The following is a 21423-nucleotide window of genomic DNA, read 5'->3' as shown; positions in this document are numbered from 1 at the left end:
TCGACATCATAGACCCTTTTTTTAATATTAGCAAGTTAAAAGGAAAATTGACATAGAATGCATAATTGTGTAATGATAAATAATGTCTGTAGACTTTGCAAATGAATATTTGGCTGCTATGGGTCTCAGTTTTGCTTTCATCAGAACTCTCAGGAATTTGCATTTCTAAAAAGGGATTAGACTGCTTTATAGTAAGATCCATTTGCTTTAAAAATCATAATTTTCAGAACAAAAGAATATTTTATTCAAGTTCTCCAAAGATCATTTTGATGGATACATTTTACAATACTACAATTGCCTTTTCAAGTTTATAGGGATTCAATGTATACTGTAATTAGTTTCTTTATTACAGACCGCCTCTCAAATTACACATTTTAGCATAATGGAAATCCATTTAATTAACTGTACTCCTGATGATTATGAAGACCCCTGAGTCATTACACTCACCTCTAGTGGAGGCTAAATTTTAAGGAAAATTTATTTTGCTTTCAGAATTTATGAAATGAAAAGAGAAAGCACTGTAGATGTGATTTTAAATAGAGCTAGACACTTACTTGAGAAAATAACTTGTCTTACAAAAGTTCTTCTACTATGACAACAGACAACTAAAGAAGAAAAAACATGGGAAAATAAACCAAACCCTCACTTACCAGGTGTGAAATTGTATCGAGCTGAAAATCCCATAGATTCCAGCTCTCCATCAGCAAAAAATTTAATCCATAGAAATCTTCCACTGGATTTTATTACAGGTGGATTTTGTTGTCCACAAAAACGTCCAATTATTGGAGAAAATCCAAAAGGTCCATCCCGAACTTCAATGTGATCAAATTTGCACTCCCAAGACGGTTCAATAGAGTACTTTTCATCAAAGTAAAGTTCAATGCATTGTCTTGGGGCAGCTGTAAAAAAGGAAAGACTATGTCTAGACGGCCGTTTTTCAATCTTTAGGTAGATATTTTAAATTCTACTTCAGGTTGTACCTGTACATCTATCAAACTTTGAGCACAACGTGAGTAGAAGAGCAAAGCAAGTCTGTAATACAGAGCATTCTAAGGGATAACATTTCCACAAGAATGTCTCAGGGATGCTCCTTAAAACTGGTGATGTTGCACAAAAGATTATTCAGATATAAAATGACTGCTTCAATGTCTAACACAGACCTCATAAATCACAGAATTTTTTGTGAAAGACCACTAACGTCAGGTTTAGAAAGTAGAAAGACATCTTTCTGTCACTTTGCTCATATCTTCTTAGGTGTCCAGTTTTAAGGTCAAAAGCCACTTACGAGTTGTTAAGCATAGAGTTACCCAAACATTCAAAAACTCCCAGTCAGATGTCTTGATTAGACCCAAGTGCATATACAAGGGTATTAAGAAGAATTTTTCTAGTACACAAATCTCACCACGTCACCCTCAGGTTTAAACTTAGCAACTCTCAATTAGCTACAGGAAAGTGATTGATGCACTTGACACTGCAGGACCCTTGAGGGTCTCCTACTACTCAGACTTCCAGGGTCTACCTACTCCAAACACAGCCCAAGTTCTGGCCACTGCAGAAACACTGTTTTCTAATGCAGCGTGCTCTTTTGGGCTCTCATGTATTTTAGCACTTTCTGGAGTATCTAACTCCAATTTGCTGACTCCTCTTTATGCAGGAAAACCTTGTTTATAAGAACCACCCGTCTGAATCTACTCACTAAGGAAAAATGTATTCACCTTCTTAATTCAGCACTCAGCACAGTACTTGTCATTGAGGATTTCTCAAAAAAAAAAAAAAATAAAATAAAATAAAAATTAAAAAATCTCTTTTGGGTGAATAGTAAATGAGGTTATCATAAATGTGTTTTAGAGCTCTGTACAACATCAGGAAGAGCCTCAGAGGGCTCGCAGCTCTACAGACCTCCACATTGGATGCACTTACTAAAGCCCTGCTATTTCTCCCTTGTCCTGTCCAAAACAGCTCAAAATCCTGGCACTCCAGACTGGTATTCAGCCAGGATACCCCAGAATAGCCATAACAGTTGTCAAAATATCCGTACACATTTATTCTAGTTAGTAAACAGCTGTTGCCTTGAGTCCTTTGAGTGCTCTCCTGCCGTGTGGCCCTCCTCAGGGACCAACACCCTCCAGAAACTTGTAAGTTATGAGCTGGTACAGCACGGCCTGCTCCCCATGTGGTCAGTAATCATTCTGAATGACTGCTGTCCACACCACACCAGTTCTTAAATGTGTATTGAATATCACCCTTGGTGGCTTTAAAACAAAAGCCTTGGATGTCAAAAATTTAGAGGGAATTGAGATACATAATAAATTGGAAATTAGAGACATACAGAATAATCGAAGCTCATTTGGTTAAAGGTCAATGCATGTGACAAGCCTATTTTAGGGAATATTTTTAATCTCTGAAAATGTTTATAACTCTTTGGACATTGTAAAAGAAACATTTATTACTCTTCAAGAAAAACCAGGGATGGTTTTACCTACCACTACAGTATAGTCACAAAGGTCAACAACTGTAGTATTAGCATATTGATAGATTTGATGAAGTTTCAATATTTTTTTAAAAAATATCTGAAAATTAGAAAGTATCCTAAGAAATTACTTGGAAAACCATGTTTGTTTGTTTTTTTCCCCCTTGAGATTATTTGTTCAGCAACAAAAAGGCAAAGGCTCAAGAAACTGGACCTACTGATGTAGTAGAATTCAGTATATCATTTGTAGGCATTAGTATCTTATAGCCTGTGCCTTTTTATCTGCTCATCGGCAAGCCAGTATGATAAGTTTTATAAGGAAATAAGCTATTTGAGAATGTAGGATATTTCTTTCAGATGTAAATAACGTATGTCTAGGGAACAATAAAGTATTGAAAACAACTGTGCTAATTTACTTAAAACTCAGGAAGCAACATCCATCTATTTTTCCCTATTAGGAAAGGCACGGCCATCAAACATGGACTCATGTATGCATACCTTCATTTTCACTGTTGCTTAAGTTCTGCCGAACGTAAAACAAACCTCCCAATGTTCCTTTACAACACATACTATCACTGTGGCCTTTGGGGGGGCCACACTTACGGGGACAGCTCATCTTCTTTTGGTCAGCATGTTGAAGTTAACGACACACACTCACATACAAAATTCCACTAACTGAATTTTCAAAGGCAATAAAATAGGGTTTTATAAGTGAGCATGTCATGTGGTTGTTTTAATTCAAAACAAGTGATTATAGTACCTGGACGGCATTGGAAGCTCTCAAGGTTCAGCTCCTTACGCTTAACGTTTTCCTTCCCTTTGAATCTCTCAATTCACAGCTGCCTTTCACGTCCACATTTTCTCTAAGTCATCTGGTATCTGATCCTAACGTTCCTTTATGAGAGGTCTTACCCTCCTAACCTGTCCATGGGTACACTGAAGACCTGAGTACTTTCACCTGAAAACTGCACATAGCTACAGAACATTGCCCCCTCTTCGAGGGAGTTTTAGGACAACCTGAAACCACAAAAGGGATCTTCCTTCCTGTGACCTCCACTGTTCATCAGAACCTGTCCTACCTCAAGAAACTTGACCAATGATTTAGACCATTCTTAGATTTTACATTCACCTTTTTCTACAGAAGAGGCTACTCTTTTCAGAATTAAACATGACAATTTGCCCCCCTGAAAGCAGAAAAGACAAAAAGACAAAGAAAGTAACTGCCTTCCTACAGTGGGTCCATCAACACCCACCCCCCCAGGCCCCCCCCCCCACCACTGTGAGTCAGTTCCCAGCTCCACTGGGGTAATGAGTACACACGTCCTAAAGTTACTATCAGCTTCTCAGTGGCCTCATGCAATAGATGTATTTGCTGTTACCTTACTTGTCTTTGCTGTAATAGTTGGCATTTTGGCTACTCCCTTCCTGCTGAAATGCCACCTCCATTATGTGCTGGGGCATCTTTTACCTGATCTCTAGTCCCCCTCTGTGGTTCGTCCTTCACAGTCCCTGTTACCTTCTCCTTACTCTCCCATCCCTTACCTGCTGTTTTACAGAAACCCATTTTATGTCTTCTTTCCACTATTTCTAGACCAGAGTTCTGGGTACCACTGGCATCCCAATGGATGTATATATTACAATATAATGATGCCTGCAGCTCCATCAAAAACAAATTAAACCAGACTTCTTGGGGACAGACCCAGGGATCTGTATTTTTTGAAAGATTTATAAAATAGTGCTCCAAATACTCTTTCTGGATAATTTTATTCATACCAAGAGCCTCAACAACAATTCATATTTATAACCTATAAATATCTATTTTCAGCCCAGAGCTTTCCAGTGAGCTAAAGACTCACATATCCAATTTCTTTATGCGACATCTCTATAAACACCAAAGCGGAATTCATTATTTTTCCTTTAAACCCTATTTCTCCACCCACATTCTTTACCTGGCATGGAAATTCCATCTATAGGGACGTCTTGGTGGCTCAGTGGGTTAAAGTCTCTGCCTTCGGCTCGGGTCATGATCCCAGTGTCCTGGGATCAAGTCCCATGTGGGGCTCTCTGCTCTTCGAGGAAAAGCCTGCTTCCCCCTCTCTCTGCCTGCTTCTCTGCCTACTTGTAATCTCTGTCTGTCAAATAAATAAATAAAATCTTTAAAAAAAAAAAAAGAAATTCCATCTATATGTCACCAAGAATCATGTCGGGATTTCCTATCTCTCCTGCCTACATCCAGGCACTTGTGACTCAGTTTCCTAAAGACCTTTTATCTCTCCCTTTGACCCACAGCCAATGTTATTTGTGCCGTTCAGGCTCTTACTATACTAGATCTTACTTGTAAGAGCTATGGCTTATGTGGTCCTTCACAGTAGTCTCTGCTTACTACTTTTCCTTCTGTCACCTCACCAAAATATCAGCTTATTATTTTTCCACTTAAATTATTTCAGTGGCACCCCATTGTCTATGATACCAAGTTCAAACTTTCACAGCTGGACCAGACAGAATACCAGTTCTTTATCTGAGACGGTCGACCTCTTGAACTTCCTTGCTTCTCCCTCTCCTCACACCATGCAGAAGCTACACCTGGGTCCAGATCACACCATATCTTGAGCTTTTGCATGGGCCATTCTGAATAGAGAATTACCTCCCTGAAGTTTTTCAAAACTGAGTGAAAGCATCTCCTTCTTCTCGTAGGCTCCTCTCCTCTCTGCTCCAAACACTGCTAATTTGGGGGTCCCTTTAGACTGTGTACTGAATGAGGCATATTCCCCAGACCACATTTTAAGTTCCATAGGCAAGTACCACGGTTGTTTTATTAAAGACTCTCTAAACTGTATCTAGAAGAGTGTCTATTCCTTAGTAATTGTTCTAAATAAATGTATGGAAGAAAATAATGGCTAGTATGAAGTATTTCAAAAACAGTGCAGAAGTATGATTAATAGTAACAGGAAGTTCTACTGACGTCTCAATTTTATGTTTAGTCCTTGACATAACTAGGAATGAATGTAGATATGTGCATGATGTGAGAATAAAATGCTAGTGATGCTTTTCAATTCTAAATAACAATAAACATGGAAGCACAATTAATATACAAAGATCTGCTTCTGAATTAATCCTTCAAATGAGAGAACTAATTGATTTTATTCTTTTTAATAATTCTAAGTTTAAAAATACTGTTGCTTCAAAACACAAATCATGTGAGTTTAAGCAAGACATTTAACCTCCCTGTGTCTGTTTCCTTGTCATAAAATGAGGACAACAAAAAGTACCTACCACCTATGTTTAAACATTTTAATATACGTTAAGACACAGATATACATATAATAGATAGGTAACATTAACTTGGTGAAGAGAACAACTAAGTTTAACCCAGAATTTCCATATTTCAATTTCTTTTTCTATCAATCACATGAGCAATAAAACTGCAGAGCTCAGATTTCTGTTTCCTCTTTTTATTATCACAGCTTATGCTTTTTTTCCTCCTTCTTATAGTGCAGTATATCTTTGCTAAAAGTTCACCCTCAAACACAGAAAGGAGAGAAGTAATATCCTTAGCTTAAAAGTTATAAAAAGAAAAAAAGAATCATTGCTAAACAGGAATTCTTGAAATCAGTTAAACAGAAAGCCTTTTCCTTTCCAAGATCTACCAAATGAACATGCCCCTCATTTGGATATATACACTGAGTATACACTGTCTTTTTCATTAAGATGGCCCAATCTGTCTATGTGTGTGGGGTATGGAAAAGGGTTGCAGGTTTGGGGCTTTTAGGTATTAACACTTATAATATTGAAATCTTCATCAGTAGATGAAATAATCATTCATTTTAGAAAGTTGTTACTTAATCGAGTGCTATCTACAAGGGTAATGGAAATTGGAAACGTTCAAAGGGAAATGAATCTCTCAAAACTATTTATCTTTTGAGTTAGGAAAGAAAATGATGAAAAGAAGCATCATAATTTGGAATTCTGACTTTGGCATTAAAGGATGATAATGCCACTTGTTAACATAAATTAAGGCAACTATCATTCAGACTATTTGGAAACATGATTATAGATTGATTTTTGACATTAATATCTATTTTTGTACTTTATATTATTAAAGAAAAGTAACAAATGTATAGGCTTTTCTACTAACTGGTAACCAATAAAATACTAGTTTCTAAAATTGTTATACATTTAGGTAATATTATCCCAGCTATGCGTCCATTCCAATTAATTAAGAATTCTAAATCAATTGTTAACTGCAAAATAAACTGTTTGCTTTTATTTGTCAGAATTTACTTACTCAAAACCCATTGCAAATAATTTTAGTAATTAGTCTGATCCCAAATTTTAGTTATTTGATTCACTAAGAGATATTTCTGTGTATGGTCTCTAAAACCAATTTTTTAATATATACACATATTGTCCATCAAAATCATAGTGATGGCCAGGTTTGGCTTGGAGTTCTCTCCAGCCCTGTCTGTCCAGCCCCTTACCTTCTATGATGTAGATGCACTCTCTGTCAGGAGGGTACTTGCTGGGGTAGTTGGGAGAGGTAAAGATACCTCCCTCTGCATGTTTTGTCCAAGTTCCACACTGCACTGACTTCTGAGTTTCCGAGGTGGCTTGCTTTTCTGTAAAAAATAAAAACAAGTGCCATCATCCAATTTTCTATAAGACTAAAAATAGAGAGGACATTCTTATAATATCCATTAGTAAATTAATTTTGAAATGTCATCTTAGTCAAAATCAATCAATTATACACACTATAAAATGTTCAGATATTCTGGAATATTAAGAATATGGGGGAAATAGGAAAATGTAAATAATTAGAGGTCTTCCACTGCATTTTCCCAAAGAAACACACCTGTTCCTTTCTTGGTTGCCCCAGACAAATGGAAGATGATTAAACTTGCTACAACTGAAACAGAAAAGAAAAATTAGAAAGAGATCATATTAATATACACTGAAATGATCACATTCTATAACAACATAAAGATAAGATAATATCAAAGCAGACTCACTGTATTATTGTTAACTGTTCCGTTCACTCAGAATGTGCCCAAACTGGTTAAAAATGTACAAATCAGGAAAATTTAGAAATCCCTTCAGGAAGTAATGCAAGTTAAGGATGAATGATTCCCAAAAGCTGCAAATGTGAACCTCAAGACTTCAGAGGCAATGCTGTAATTTACTCAAGCACATTCCAGTAGGATTTCAAGACCTGTATTGTTTCCAACTGCCCACAGGAAATGGCTTTGCTAGCAAAGAAGACGAAGAGTGAACCAAATGAAAGGCGGAAAAAGCAACTAGTGAGGTAGGTCTCTGTGACTGACCCCAAGGCACTGCCAGTGTTGATGTATTTGAGAAAATAAATACTAGGGTAAATCTTATGGCATGTGGGGGAGGGGAACAGGAGAAACACAGATAAATTTGGATTGACAGCATTAAGCAGTTTTACAAAAATGTTTCTTATAAAAAAGTACTATACTACCGAGTAACCCCTGTCCTCACCACTTCCTAAGCTATGCAGTTAATTTCTTCTAATCTTAACTTTGACTTAATATTCAGTATTATCCAGAAATGAGCATTTTACTGAGCCAGTTTTTCAGTATCAAAAAAAGACCCCGATCTCTAACAAGAGTGAATCCGCAAAGACCATTGAAACCCAAACTTCTGCTTGACTTTTGTACCTTGATTTACACACCATGTTTATAGAACCTGAAACTAGAAGAGTAATGAAACAATCTAGTCTTCATAATTACTGGTTTTTCCTCTTCTACTTTATCTCTGTTATTTATTTTGTTGCCTATTCCCTAAAAGCTCTAACTTCTATTGGGTATATAATCATATTTCCACTTAAAATTAACTTGGGAAAGGGAAGGTATAATTTGCGATGATTTCCTCAACCGAAGCTCATGGCAGGAGCTTATAGATTTATGCTTTTAGGTTATTCCAGGAAGAGAACGTGGGCTTTTATACTGGCATTTGAGAGAGTGTACCAGTTATATTACTTCCTAATCCTGCCTGATCATTCGCTTAGATTAAAACATTAACTGTTGTCGTCTGTGTCTAAACAGAAAAAAGAAATCTTATTTTAATTTGCCGGGTTTCTAGACACACACAAACAACACAGGTACATGGCCATCAATACCAGGACGTACTCGCGGTGCTGTCTTTACTCTGCTTTTCCTGTTCTGATGGAATCACACGGTGGAGCAAGTACTATGACTAACACATCCACAAAGCCGGTCTTTTAACTGCGTGGCACAGGATTAACACTGGAATCCTAGCCTTTTAATGTGGAATTTCCACCACACATTCTCTTACACTGCCTTCTACTTGATGACTTCTGAAGCCATTTTCCTCTCAATCGCATGCGCTCCCGCACACCCATAACGCAACACTAAAGGTCTTCGGGCCACAGAGTTGAGGTTGGCCCGCGCCCTCCTCACAAGCGTTGCGTTCAGGTGCACCCTAAACTCCCTCCTGGAGGGAAAATAGGAGCCCGCGGAAGCCCCCGGAAAAGGGCCATTCCCTGCAGCCCACAGACTGCCGGCCCGCGCTCTCCTCCTCTCCACCTGCGCCCTCACCGGGCCCACTCCCAGGCGCTCCCGCACGTGCTCGCCTCCGCCCCCAGGACGTCCCCGCAGACGGAAAGGATGCTGTCCCCCGCGGCTTCTGAGCCCCAGCGACCACGGACCGGGCGCCGCCCCCACGCCTCGACTGATTATGCTGCAGCCCAGAAAGTTTACAGGTGCCGGGACTCGCTGGGACTGCGGGGTCCGGTGGGAGCGCCGCGGCTAGGCTTTCCCCTGCGCGTTCGGCCACGAGGGAGGAGGAGGGAGGAGGGACCGCAAGTGGACCCGCGCGGCGGGAAAGGTACTCACTGTGAAACAAACTGCGTCCATAGATCATGTCTGTTCGTTACACCAGAGGCTCCGATCTCCACTAATTCCATTTAGAGCCGGGAAGACTTCCAGTGGTGGGGAGAGGACGGAGTCGGGGGGTTTAAATGTGCAAACCAAGAACCAAATGTAGGGGGGAGATAGCGGGGGGAAAGAGCGAACCGAGCCCACACAGCAGCAAGATCCGAATTCTGGCGTCCTCCGCCCCTGGCTCGCGCTCGCTCTCGCTCGCTCTCTCACCGCCGCGAAGCCAGCATCCCCACCATGACGCTCGCATCACACCCGGGCGCCGATCGCCACCATCAGCACCGCCGGCGGCAGCACCCTCCTCCTTTGCATCATCGCCGCCGCCGCAGCTGTCAGGAGGACGCGCGGGCAGTCTGCGCGCGGGCGGCGGCGGGCGCGGGGCGAGCCCCGGGGCGCCCGGACCCGGGCCGGGGCCGGGGCTGGCGGCGGTCGCAGCGAGGCGGGGGCCAGTCCAGACCGACGGCAGCGACGGGGCGGGCGGGCGGCGGCGGCGGCGGCTGGGGCTCGCTCAGTCCCCAGTTTCGTACACCACGAGCAGCAGGTCGGAGCAGCCTCTCCGGGAGGATGTCCAGCGGCAGCCCTCCTCTCTCCAGCCCTTGGGGATCTTCCGTTGAGGCATTGAAGACAGGAGGAAGGGGTCCGTCATCGGCTCGCCGGGCTCCGCGCCACCTCTGCGATCTTGCGGAAAGAGGAGCGGGTGGGTGGGCGTCTGGGAGGAGGGCGTGAGGGTGGAGGAGGGAAACGGGGGTGGCCAAGGGGGCGGGGAAGGGAGGGAGGAGGAAGGAGCAGGAAGATGGCAGAGTTACCAAGTGGGCGCCTGAGTCATAGCGGTGGGCTGCGCGACCCTCCGGGAAGCCCGGAGCCGGGGCGAAATCGGGCAGCGCGGCGCGGCCGGCGCCCCCGGGGCTGGTGCGCGGCGGACTGGGGCGGCGGCGGCGGCTGCAAGGACATCACACCCGCTCTCGGATGCTGGGGGGGGGGGGGGGGGGGGGTGAGGACCAGGCTGGGATCCGTCACTCGGCCAGCCCGGGCTGAGGGGACCCGAAGGGAGCAAGCAAATCCGGAGCTGGACCCAGATGCCCGATAAAAGGCGAGCAAGGGGGAAGATCCATCGCGTAAAAATTCCCTTCGGGGTTCAGGGTTCACTTTTCACGGGTTAGAGATTGCGGTCGATGTGTCTCCCACCCCTTATACTGCATCTGTCTAGAGGAAGCGGTTTGTCTCTCTCATCGGGGCTTGTGGGGGCAGGTTTGCCGTTTACTGCGCTCTCGGGCTGGGAGACGAGGCAGGGGCGCGCCGGAGGGAGAGGCAGCGGCAAAAGTTTCACGGTTAATCGCCCGGCCTGACGCGGAGGTCGCCCCCACCAAAGTGCTTCTGCGAACACTCCTTCATCCTCGCCCAGATATTTAAAAGCCCCAGGGCAAACACAGAACACCTCCCGCCCCACCTCGACACGCGCCGACACGCGCGGGCGCAGCGCGTTGAACTCAGGAGGGGGCGGGGGGAGAGTTGCTGGGAAACGGCCCGGAAAAGCCCCGCTATGCAATGCGAACGCACGATCGCGGAGGCAGAGTGAACAGCGGGCCGCCCGGCGTAGGGCCCGAGCGCGCAGGGGTGAGGGGGAGTCCCACCCCGGCCGCTGCAGCAGCGCCTCCTCCCCGCCCGCCACGTCCCGCCCTCCCCGGCCGCTGCGGACCGCCCGCGCCACCACCGCCGCCGGCAGGACCTCGCCGCCACCCCGAAGCCCGCTACCCCCGGCCACCGCCTCAGTGGTCCTGGACCCCAGGGCTGCTCCCCCACCCCACTTCCCGAGCGCGGCCTGGGGCTCGGGTTGGGGACGATGGCGGTGATTATTTGGGGGTAGGGAGGACTCAGGAGGCGGCCAGCTGAGAGGCGCGGCGCGGCGACGCGGGGGACCACCTCCGAAGGCGGAGGAGAGAGGTCAGGGCCGTGAGAGGGGACGATAGAGTGTTAGCGCCGGGCTGCGGTCGCCGCTGGGCTCCCGGCTTGGCCTCCCCCTCGCGGCACCTGCTGCTGCGGCGCAGGGCGGCCCACGTGGGGACGTGCGTGCGGGTGGCGGTGCTAGCGCGCTGCGCGCCTTCCCCTGGCACCGCGGCCACGAGGGTGGAGGGCTTCTGTCCGCCACGTGACAAGAGGGACAGTGAGGCGACCCCCAAGGCCGGGGCGGGGGGATCCCCGAGTCCAAACACAACCTCCTAGTCTCCTTCCACTGAGCTTTTGGTTTCTGGGTTCGAGGCAGCTGCAAGTCCTCGAGGTGGGTAAAAGTGACCAGGTAGAGGGTAGAGGTGTGTGTGTGTGTGTGTGTGTGTGTGTGTGTGTGTGTGTGTGTTTACATCCATTTAATGAACGGGGCGGGGCGGGGGGGAGTAGATGGGGCAGGAGGAAACCAAGAGCTAGAGGAACAGACAGACAGACTGCGCACCGACAGAGAGCTAACTCCACCTGATGGGAGCCAGAGGAGCTAGGAGCTCAAGGAAATAGCAAGGGATGGGTGGATGGATGGAAAGCCAGGAGGAGCGCCCCCAGAAAACCGGTGTATATCTGGCCAGCTTTGTACCTGTAAAAGGGTCAAGAGGAGAAATAAGCAGAAGGTCCCTTGGGAGTCGTAGGACCCTCACGTGATTCTTGTCCCAGCATGGGTGTTGGGGGTGGATGGGAGTGGGGTTGAGGAAGAAATGTCCCAATTGCAAAGAAGCAGGAGTGACCAGAGGATGGTTAGCGGATCTTTAGAGTGGCTAATAGATGTGTGAATAGGTGACAGACACAGGTCCCCAAGGTGGGAGGGAGGGTCCTCAAAAGATGTTCAACCCCAAATGTTGATTGTGGAATGTTGAAACTTTTAAAACTGGATGGTAATTATGTTTTGCATCCCAGAAAATATGTCTTCTTTAGGAAAATGATAAAACCATTCAATAGTAACTATGTTAAAAAATATCTTAGTGAAAGCACTACATTTCTCAGTTGCCATTTGAACATAAGAGAATACAAACTTGGACTTCGGTAAATCCACCCACTCAAGTATGTCTAACCTGTTTCCTTGCCTTTGCCTAGGTCAGTTTCCCAACACACAGATTGTGTTACTGGGCCAAGGAAGTGGCCATTCCTAAATTTTGCTGCAAAAGTGGTTCTTGCAGGAAATGTAGGAAGGAAATCCCAGAAGGAAAAAAGGGGAGGGTGATAAAAACTTTTTATCCATTTTCTCACTCCTCCACAATAACCTAGTGGCTCCATATGTCTGTGTTGGAAGTCAAATTCTCAGACATAGTGGCCTCTCTGATTTATGAACCCCAGAGCTCTCCTGGGCAGTGTCTGGGCCTGAGAGGTGACATTTCTGCTCAGACCTCAGTGCTGAGGGCAGAAATGTGCCTGTCCTGGACCAGGTCCTCTGCTCACTCACCCAGAGACTTGAGGCGGACGGATGATGTGGTTTTGCACCATTGCCCAATCTTCCTGGGCTGTGGCTGCAACTTTTCCTTGAAAATTCTATTCATTTTCCTACACAGGCATGCAGAAATACTTTAAACTACCCACCACATTCTGCTGTCTTGGCAAACTGCCTTTTCACTTTTGAGTTTAGAACCACCACTTGCTGAGTAATGCTACCTCCCTAATGGGAACCCACAAGATTTTTCTTTCTGAGAAAAACCAACATATGGGAAAAGTTCAGCTTCTCCAAGGAAGGTTATGCATACATATGGTCAGGTTTCAAGACTTAATGGTTTTGAAAGGGAGTGGTTATAAACTGATAGTTTTGTAAACTCAATGTGCTGTCCCAGAAGATGGTGCCTGTCACAGTTCTTCAAAATTAGCACTGAAGTAGATACTACTTATAGGAAAAAATGCAGAATGCATAATTCTGGAACCCAATTAAGGTAACATTGGTTTCCTTACATTGTATCTTATAATGATAAATGTTAAGAAAGATTCCCAAAACCCTTAAAAGAATTGGTATAGGACGCTTGCTCTTCTGATTCAAAAGCAAGTAGTATTTGTCCGAGGCTCATAGCTCTGTATAAAAAATTAGAAAGCTTCAGATCCTCTAAGACTCTTTCATTAATTTATCTGCAGTATGGCATCCTCAAAGTTGTTTTTCTATGACCGTAACAGATGATGTTACAAAAGCGGCAAACAAAATAGTGCTTCTGACACTCTATATTAAATAAACTTATTTTAAATAACTATTTTCATTTACTTGCATAGTTACATAAAGTTGTCTTTCCGTTTTATTAACTCACCAATCTACACATCACGGTATTAGTTTATCAAAAACAATTATTAATAAATGCTGCCAAATATCAAAGGTCTTTAAAAATTATCTCCAATTCTCTAACATGAAACTTGAACCAACATGGGAAGCCACTTACCTTCAAGAATCTGAAAATATATTGGGGCAGAGTAGAAAATCTTCATGATTTGAATAAGATTGATAAGATTTGATAAGATTTCAATCTTCATGATTGAAATCTTACACTTCAACCAGGCAGGATACCTTATGAACATGATAGAGAAATAAAACATGGAGTTCTTAGAAGTATGAATACATGGTATTGTTAGATATTGCAGGGATATTAGCCTCTTGTGGGCAAGAATTTTCAGAACACATTATTCCATCAGTTGTCATCAGTACTTACAGATGTGTGGTCATTGTCCACAATGTTTCATATCCCATGATGGTTGTGCTCCAGGAACAATGTATGATTATCTCTGTTTGGGGAAATGAGGTAAGTAAAAATAACTCCATGATCGACCTGTCTATGGGAAAATTTAGAAAAGCTTTATTGTACTTGTGATTAATATTTAGTTGACAGTGGCTTATAAAGATAACATCAGTATTAAAAAAAAATAGTCACCAGCCTAATTAATAGCTAGTATTCTGTAAATCAGCACAGACAAAAGGAACATCTAGAAGATACATCCTGACATGGGAAGGTATACTGTTCTCCCTAAAGGATCCGCCTCTGGACTGACTTGGGCCATAGCAACCACTCACTGTGATTTTGGGGAAAAAACAATCACTAGTTGAAAAAAGAATCTAACCACATTTAGTAAGTACAAGTTAAGCTGAAAAAACAAATGTATACATTTCATGACAATATGTCCTTTAAGAAATACAAAGTTTCACTTAAAGTTGCTAAACCACATATGTGACTATTGTTTGTATCAGGTATCATTTTTTATGCTTAATTATAAAAGTTAACAGCATCATCCAAATTGTCTTCCTTTGCATCGTTAGGACATGACATGCTATGATTATGATTTATTGGGTACTAAGTAGATGATTTAGAAAACAGCAAAAGCCAGGATGTGCTTGTTGAAAATAAAGCTAAATGTTGGGCTAGGACAGGACTTATGTCTGACTCATGAAATAATTGTAAAGAGTGAACAAGCTGTGGTGTATGGAAATGAATGTTGAATGAAAATATTGTTTTTTTTTAATACATATAATAGCAAATTCATGTATCTATTCTTTTCTTGGCCGTCCATTCTCTTTAATATTCAATATGTATCAAGAAACATCCCCAAAGTTCTCAGTTCCTTTTGCAAGACAAGAAAAATGTAAAATGGCCTCCCCCCCCCATTTTAGCACCAAGGTGAAAAAAAAAAAAAAAAAAAGGAAAGAAAGAAAAGAAAAGAAAATACAATTTCAGAAGGGAGTGATCCTGCAGCAAAAATTTTGCCAGGCTGTTACAGTTATGATGATTTTAAAACATTGAGGGAAAAATGCTATCAATGCCTTTTGTAAATGTACCATTTTAAACAGTAGTCTGCAAATAGTTTTCTAATTGACATACATAGTTAATTTTCAATATATGTAGCTTGGAAATAAAGGATTTGTTGTAGTTATGAGTGGCTCTGCACAGTGCACCCTCCTGTGGCAATTATAGTTCCTTCTAAAAGGATGCTCTCCAACTGAGTAGAAGGAAAGAAGAGGTTGTTGGAAATGATATAAAGCATTGACCTTCTGAGGGGCACTCTGAAAGCTGTCTTAACACAGTCCTTTGTACAGGATGCACCTTTATCAAGGAAACAGACAGGTAAGGAATGAGACGGACCCATAAGAACTGTTGGATATGCATAGGATACAAATTTGAATCTTCTATTAAAAAGATGTTTGTTTTCAGGTTTTTCTTAGAGACTGCAAGCTGGATGGCATGTTTGGTATTACAGGAACCCCATCCCACAAAGTCAGGGTATGAGAACTGAGTAACATCAGAGTTAGCATCCAAGAGCAACTAAGTTAAAATCATTTTAATTCATAATTTAAAAGCACAACAGAGTTCTTTTGCTCAAAGGTTATAAGTTGCTGCTTTTGAGGCATGTATTTTATTAAGTTCAATTCTTAATAATCCTTGCTTCTCTGAAAAATCCTGATTGGACCACAATTAACTAACCTTCCCAATGTCAGCAGCCTTTTTAGTTCAATCAAATGTTTGATCACACACTACAATCTCCGCCATCCTCCACTGCTCTGAGACACGATGTAGGAAATATCCACACTTCTATACCATTTTCACCAGCAGTTTTACATCTCTGCCAATACTGTTATGACACCAGTTTTGACTGTTGGGGACACACGGTAGAGTTAGAATTGTTAAGGCTTCTTTGCCTCACTTCTATATGCATGTGAGTTGGCAATACTTGATCTTCTCCCATTTTATCATTTTAAGAATAAAGAAAATGAGGCCAAAGGAAGTGCAGTAATTTCCACAGTGTTACTTTATTTGTAACATAGTAACTATTGGATTCCAGATCTTCCAACTCACAGCTGAAAACAAAAACAAACCTTGCTGTTCAACTTGAATGCATTTCCTTGAGCTCAAAGGAAACTTAATGTTTTCTGCCATTGTTCTACTTACTCCTGGCTAGAGTGTGTATGCTTCTAGAACTGCCACTGCTGAGTGTAAGTGTCTGTGAGGGTTAGTATTAAAAAAAAAAAAAAATCAAAGAGCAATTAAAGAAAACAGCAGGTGAATGTGGGGCGGGGGGGAGAAAAGCTTAGGGAAGAGAAAGACCTTGGTACATAGAAGGTTTAAGTGGGGAATGGCAGCGATAATTGTGCTGTTGTTAAAGTCTCGCTAGAATAAATAAATAACTGTATGCTCATTCATATAGAAACACATGTACAACATAAGGAGAAAGCAGGTGGGTACACATTACATATAACCAAGCTGAATAACATCACCTGTTGGAAGAAAGGCCAATTCCTTAATAAGCTTTTTACATTGTTTAAATGTGATGTGTACAAGTTGAGAAGATTGGAGTCAGGAATTTCTTGTGAGAATGCCAGCTCTGTCAGTTAGTAAACACATAAAAATTACTTAAACTCTCTTAGCCTATTTCTCTCACCTGTAAGATGGAATAGTGATATACAGAGTTATTTAATGATGAAATGGATTTACATGTAAGGCATGGTGCACACTGACAGGCATGTGTAAATAAATATTGCTACTTTTATTAACACAGTGATGAAAACTACCTATTTTTGTGTCTTGGTAGATGGAAACAATTTCATAAAAACTCAAGTACCTGGATGCTATGTATACCCAAAACTATTTCTGTATCTCTGTCTGTATTATATCTGCATTTATATCTCTAACTCTATCAATCCCTAGAATATAGTTCTATCATTAAGACATATGTGGTTTTACGGTTTAATGTAACAATGCTGATTCATGGCTGAGCTGAGAAAAGTTGGCCTATATCATGGCCATGCTTGTAACAATACAAATATTGTGAGATTCTCTTCAAGAAATCAAACATACTAGTGTCCTGAGTTGAGAAAACTGGGGCTTGCAGCAAAGACACAACAGGCTAGAGGTGGGGGGGGGGGTGCTGAGGGAGAGTTTGTATGTTTTGATTTGTTTTATTATTTATATATCTGAGAAAGAGAGAGAAAACAAGGGCAGGGGCAGAGGGAGAAGGAGAGAAACCCCAAGCAGACTCCTCAGTGAGCATGGAACTGACAAGGGACTTGATCTCAGGACCCTAGAATCATGACCTGAACTGAAAGAGTGGGACACTTAACTGACTGGGTGACCCAGACACACCTGAGAGTTTGTATTAATGCTGTAAATATACCCTTGCTTTGCTCTGGAAGCTTGTCAGTATACTTTTATTAAAAGTATACGTTTATTTAAAATGTTGTGGGTTTCCTGTAGATCTTATTAGAGGGGCTCCCCTCCATCAGATAAAAATTACACTCGTTAATCTCCTTGAGAGATTTCTCTCAGCTTTGGGCTAACCATGAGGCACGTGGAACAACGCCTTCAACGTCTTCCCTTGTCCTATTGGTCTAGTTGTGAGGATGCACAAGACTCATGAGACTCTTGACACATTTTATTCTCTCCGAATTTTTAACCAAGGTTCTTATAACTTCAACCTTGTTTTGAACTTCCTCTCCAGCCCCCTTTTACTGGCTATGCCCCAGGCTGACTTTTTTCTAAGCCATTTCTTAAATTTGAGAGTATTTTGCTATCCGAAAAGGCTGAGAATGACAAAAAGTTTTGTTTTCTTAACATAGCAAGTTCTGATTCCTTTCTATTTCCTCTAAATTCTGCTCGAAAAATGAACAGTTCCATCTGTAGCTGTTCCCTCTCACTTGTGTCTTGCTGCACCCAGCTCTAAGAAACCTGCTGGCACGTTCTCAGGAAGCTCCTTAGCTAAATCCATTCCATCACTAGGTATATTTTCTATTTTCTACATTAACGCAGGTGACAGTCGTGTTACACTTTCTATCACAACATGATAGCTGCCAACTTTTCTCCTGCCTCTGACAACAATTTACACGTTGTCTTTTCAGCTCCTACACACAGTTTCCTCGGGGTCTCAAGGCCTCTGACTTCTAGAAGCTCAGTCCCAAAGACAGCACCATCTGTTTCAGCCTTTTCTCACAGCAGCACCTTCTCCCTTCGAAGTACTAATTCTGTGCTGTGTAACAAACTGCCCCAAGGCTTCATTTGAAAACAAACTCTCAGGAAGAGTGTGGAAGGGTGGCTTGGTGCTGCTCCATGAAGTTGGTATCAGCCAAAGTAGCCAGAACTGAGGCTCAACTTCCAGAAAACTCCCTTTCTTGCAATTCCAATCCCTTGACACTCTTCTCTCTCTCTCTCCTCAGTGATGTGTCCTCTGGTGTTTCCACATGGCTGGGGCTCTCACACTGGTACTCTCAAGACTACCTGTGTGTCTCACAGTGCTTTCTGACTCAACAGGGAATGCAAACTGCAGGCCTGGTGGAAATGGACGCCTCGAGTGGCACATTATCATTTCTGTCATCTTCTGTTGGTCAAAGGAATACAAAATACAGGGTCCACTCAGTTTCCAGGACATAGAAAATTAAGATCCACCTCACAGCAGGGGAATGACATGGTAGCATTGCAGAAGAACATGTGGAATTAGAGATATGATGACAACCATCTTTGGAAATATAATCTGCTGTACCTACCCCATTGCCATCCTCAGGCTAGAATACATCTGGGTGAGCAATAAATATCCAGGGAGACCAGGAGTGTAGCTATAGTGGGGAGCCATTGAAATAGTGAAGTTACCAGCATCCTTTCACTTAATCCATATCTACTCCTTCTTGGATCAAGCATTTACTAAAGGTGTTGGAGGCCCTGGAACAAGAGTAGTACCTGGGGCAGCGTTATTATGAGGTGCACAAAGGATGGAGAAATCAAGATGAAAACACTAGAGCTTTCCTATCCTGAGACATACTCCAAACTGAGGTGGAGAAGAACAAACTAGAGCTTGAATTGTTGCTTTTCCTTTACATAAGCATCCTATCAAGACAGCTGCTAGTCCCAAGAGAATAACAGATGACTTTGTACAAGCACTCTGAAAGGAGGACAAGGCATAATATCTGTATAAGCATAAGAAAAAAATACTCACTATAAAAGAAGGCTATTGAAAACTTTAAGAAGTTACAAAGGTGTAGTAGAGGGTTGTCATCCATGGTTACAATAATTCCTCCCTCTCTCTCTGCACAGTATTTTATAATATGACATTGATGCTTCCCCCATAAAGATGCTGGAGTTTGCTTCTCCATCACCTAATCCCAGTGACTTACTTTGGCCAATGAGACATTAGCACACGTGATATAAGCGGAGACTTAGCAAGTGCTTATAAACTGGACTCAACTTGCTGCTCATGAGAAGTCTTCCATCATCACTGGTGAAAAATGACAGCCTCTTGAAGGACGATACCATCTGGAACATAGATGTGCCATCCCAGTGAAGGCTTCTAGAGCAACAAACTCCCAGCCAAGTGCCATCACTGTCTGCAAGACATCTGCGTGAGATGATCTTAGACCATCCGACACTACTTGAGCCATTAATGACTACTATTGAATGAATGACTTCATATAAAACCAGCTACAAAGCCACCCAACTGAGCAGAGTACAAACTGCTAACCACAAAATCATGAGTTAATAAATTGAGTTTTATTTTAAGCCACTAGGTTTTGAGTTGGTTTATTTTAGGAATAGATCACTGACACAGAAGAAGACATTGGAAATTTGGGTCTATGAATGATCATTTTTGAAATGTTAAAAAACTTAATGAATGTATTGAAATGGTCAAAGTTGAATTTCTTTCCCAGAAGACATCAAGAAAATATTAATGGATGGGGGGATAGACATACCAGGTTATGCATACATCTCAGAATGAAAGAAAGGTTAAAAATGACAAAATATGAGAAATATTAATAATAACATAATTAAAGAATTTTATCAGACATCAAGCCAAAAACACATATGAGTACTGAGCAGCATATTTTGGAGAAAAAGAAACAAACAACTTGAATGCAATAATAACATTTAATAAAATCAAAAACAGGAGAAAGTTCTGAAAGATTATGAAGAAAGGAAAGAGAAAACAATAGCAAACAAAGCCCAACAGAAAAAAAACATAGAGCACCTCAGAAAAGAAGATTATATTCACAGCGATCTTCTGAAAAGTAGAATTATATTCACAGAGACCTTCTGGGCACAAAAAGTCAAGAGACCTGTATTGTCAGTGTTAGAGAAAGGCATTGCATATAAACCATCGCTTAAATTCAATAGGAAAAAGAAAGATACTTTCAGCACATCTGATTTTTAAGAATGTTAGTTATAGCAGCAAGAATAATGACTTCAGGAGGATATATTGCAATATGGAAATAAAGGTGAGCAAAGTCTTAGAAAAATTTATTGTTCTCTAAGTGAACAGTTGACACATATTGGGTATGGCGGGCAGGTGGCAAGAACAGAGAGGCTAAGTGTGTTCTAAGTTTCCTGTCTGGTTTGGATAAAAAAAAAATATAGATATTGAATATCACAAGCCATTGGTAGGGAATACAAGCATAACTCTATATAAATAAATCAGAGGTTATCACTATATGACTAGAACAACGTAGAATGTTCATGTCAATTAAGAAATATTCAACTCATTCAGGACACCTGTGTGGCTCAGTCTGTTAAGTGTTTGCCTTCATCAGGTCATGATCTCGGGGTTCTGGGGGATGGACCCCTGCATGGAGCTCCTTGTTCAGTGTGGAGTCGACTTCTCCTTTTCCCCCTGATGCCCCCCAGTGTTCGTGCTCTCTCTTTCTGACAAATAAGTAGGCGAAATCTTAAAAAAAAAAAAAAAAAATTTCAACCCATCCAATGGAAGATACAAGTAAAAACAATAAATTACTAAATAAATAAAGCAAAAGGAAAAAAAAGGAAAACTGTAATTACAACAGATCTACAGAAATTATTTAAATTATAATTTAATTTGCTATGAACATATAAGGATTAAATATGTCAATGCAATGAGTCTTTCTGATTCAATGTCAAATGATATCAACTAAAATGAAATCCATCATTAAGATATCTGTAAGGGAAATATTTAACATAGTTTACAGACATAGAATAAATGATTAGTAAAAGGCATCCCAGGCAAATATGTATATCCAGAAGACAATTTTAATATTAACCAAATAGAATCAAAGCAAAATAAACATCATGAAGGAAAAAATGTTATCATGTATTTGTA

At 41.8% G+C, this 21423-nt stretch overlaps 2 protein-coding genes across 10 annotated transcripts in view; one reads left to right on the top strand and one right to left on the bottom strand.

The window, feature by feature from the left end:
- The window catches only part of NETO1 (neuropilin and tolloid like 1), a 122632-nt gene extending 113040 nt beyond the window's left edge, over nt 1–9592 (bottom strand). For 6 of the 7 annotated variants that reach the window (XR_004384359.1, XM_032872234.1, XM_032872235.1 and 3 more), the window contains exons 1-4: nt 9343–9592; nt 7320–7373; nt 6949–7086; nt 651–899 (exon numbers count right to left, since the gene is read on the bottom strand). Coding sequence is in view for 6 of the 7 variants with exons in the window: in XM_032872234.1 (XP_032728125.1) it covers nt 651–899; nt 6949–7086; nt 7320–7373; nt 9343–9370 (469 nt within the window). In the remaining variant the exon portion in view is untranslated. The remainder of the gene's footprint in view (nt 1–650; nt 900–6948; nt 7087–7319; nt 7374–9342) is intronic. The other variant, XM_032872236.1, reaches the window with a different exon arrangement.
- Nucleotides 9593–9624: 32 nt separating this feature from the next.
- On the top strand, nt 9625–19961 carry LOC116876212 (forkhead box protein D1-like). 3 transcript variants are annotated; one of them, XM_032872238.1, is made up of 2 exons: nt 9625–10084; nt 19395–19961. In XM_032872238.1, the coding sequence occupies exons 1-2, from the start codon at nt 9625–9627 to the stop codon at nt 19427–19429; spliced, it is 495 nt and encodes a 164-aa protein (XP_032728129.1). In that variant the 3' UTR covers nt 19430–19961. The 3 variants fall into 3 exon arrangements, 2 of the variants coding, with proteins under 2 accessions (XP_032728129.1, XP_032728128.1); XM_032872237.1 differs by lacking the exon at nt 19395–19961 and adding an exon at nt 18209–18537; XR_004384360.1 differs by lacking the exon at nt 9625–10084 and adding an exon at nt 13898–14129.
- Nucleotides 19962–21423: the final 1462 nt, after the last annotated feature.

The sequence above is a fragment of the Lontra canadensis genome, unplaced genomic scaffold (assembly GCF_010015895.1).
Source record: "Lontra canadensis isolate GAN:19392208 unplaced genomic scaffold, GSC_riverotter_1.0 scaffold44, whole genome shotgun sequence".
NCBI classification, from domain to species: Eukaryota; Metazoa; Chordata; class Mammalia; order Carnivora; family Mustelidae; genus Lontra; species Lontra canadensis.
Note: the sequence above shows the minus strand (reverse complement) of the source record. Positions and strands in the feature narration are given on the sequence as shown.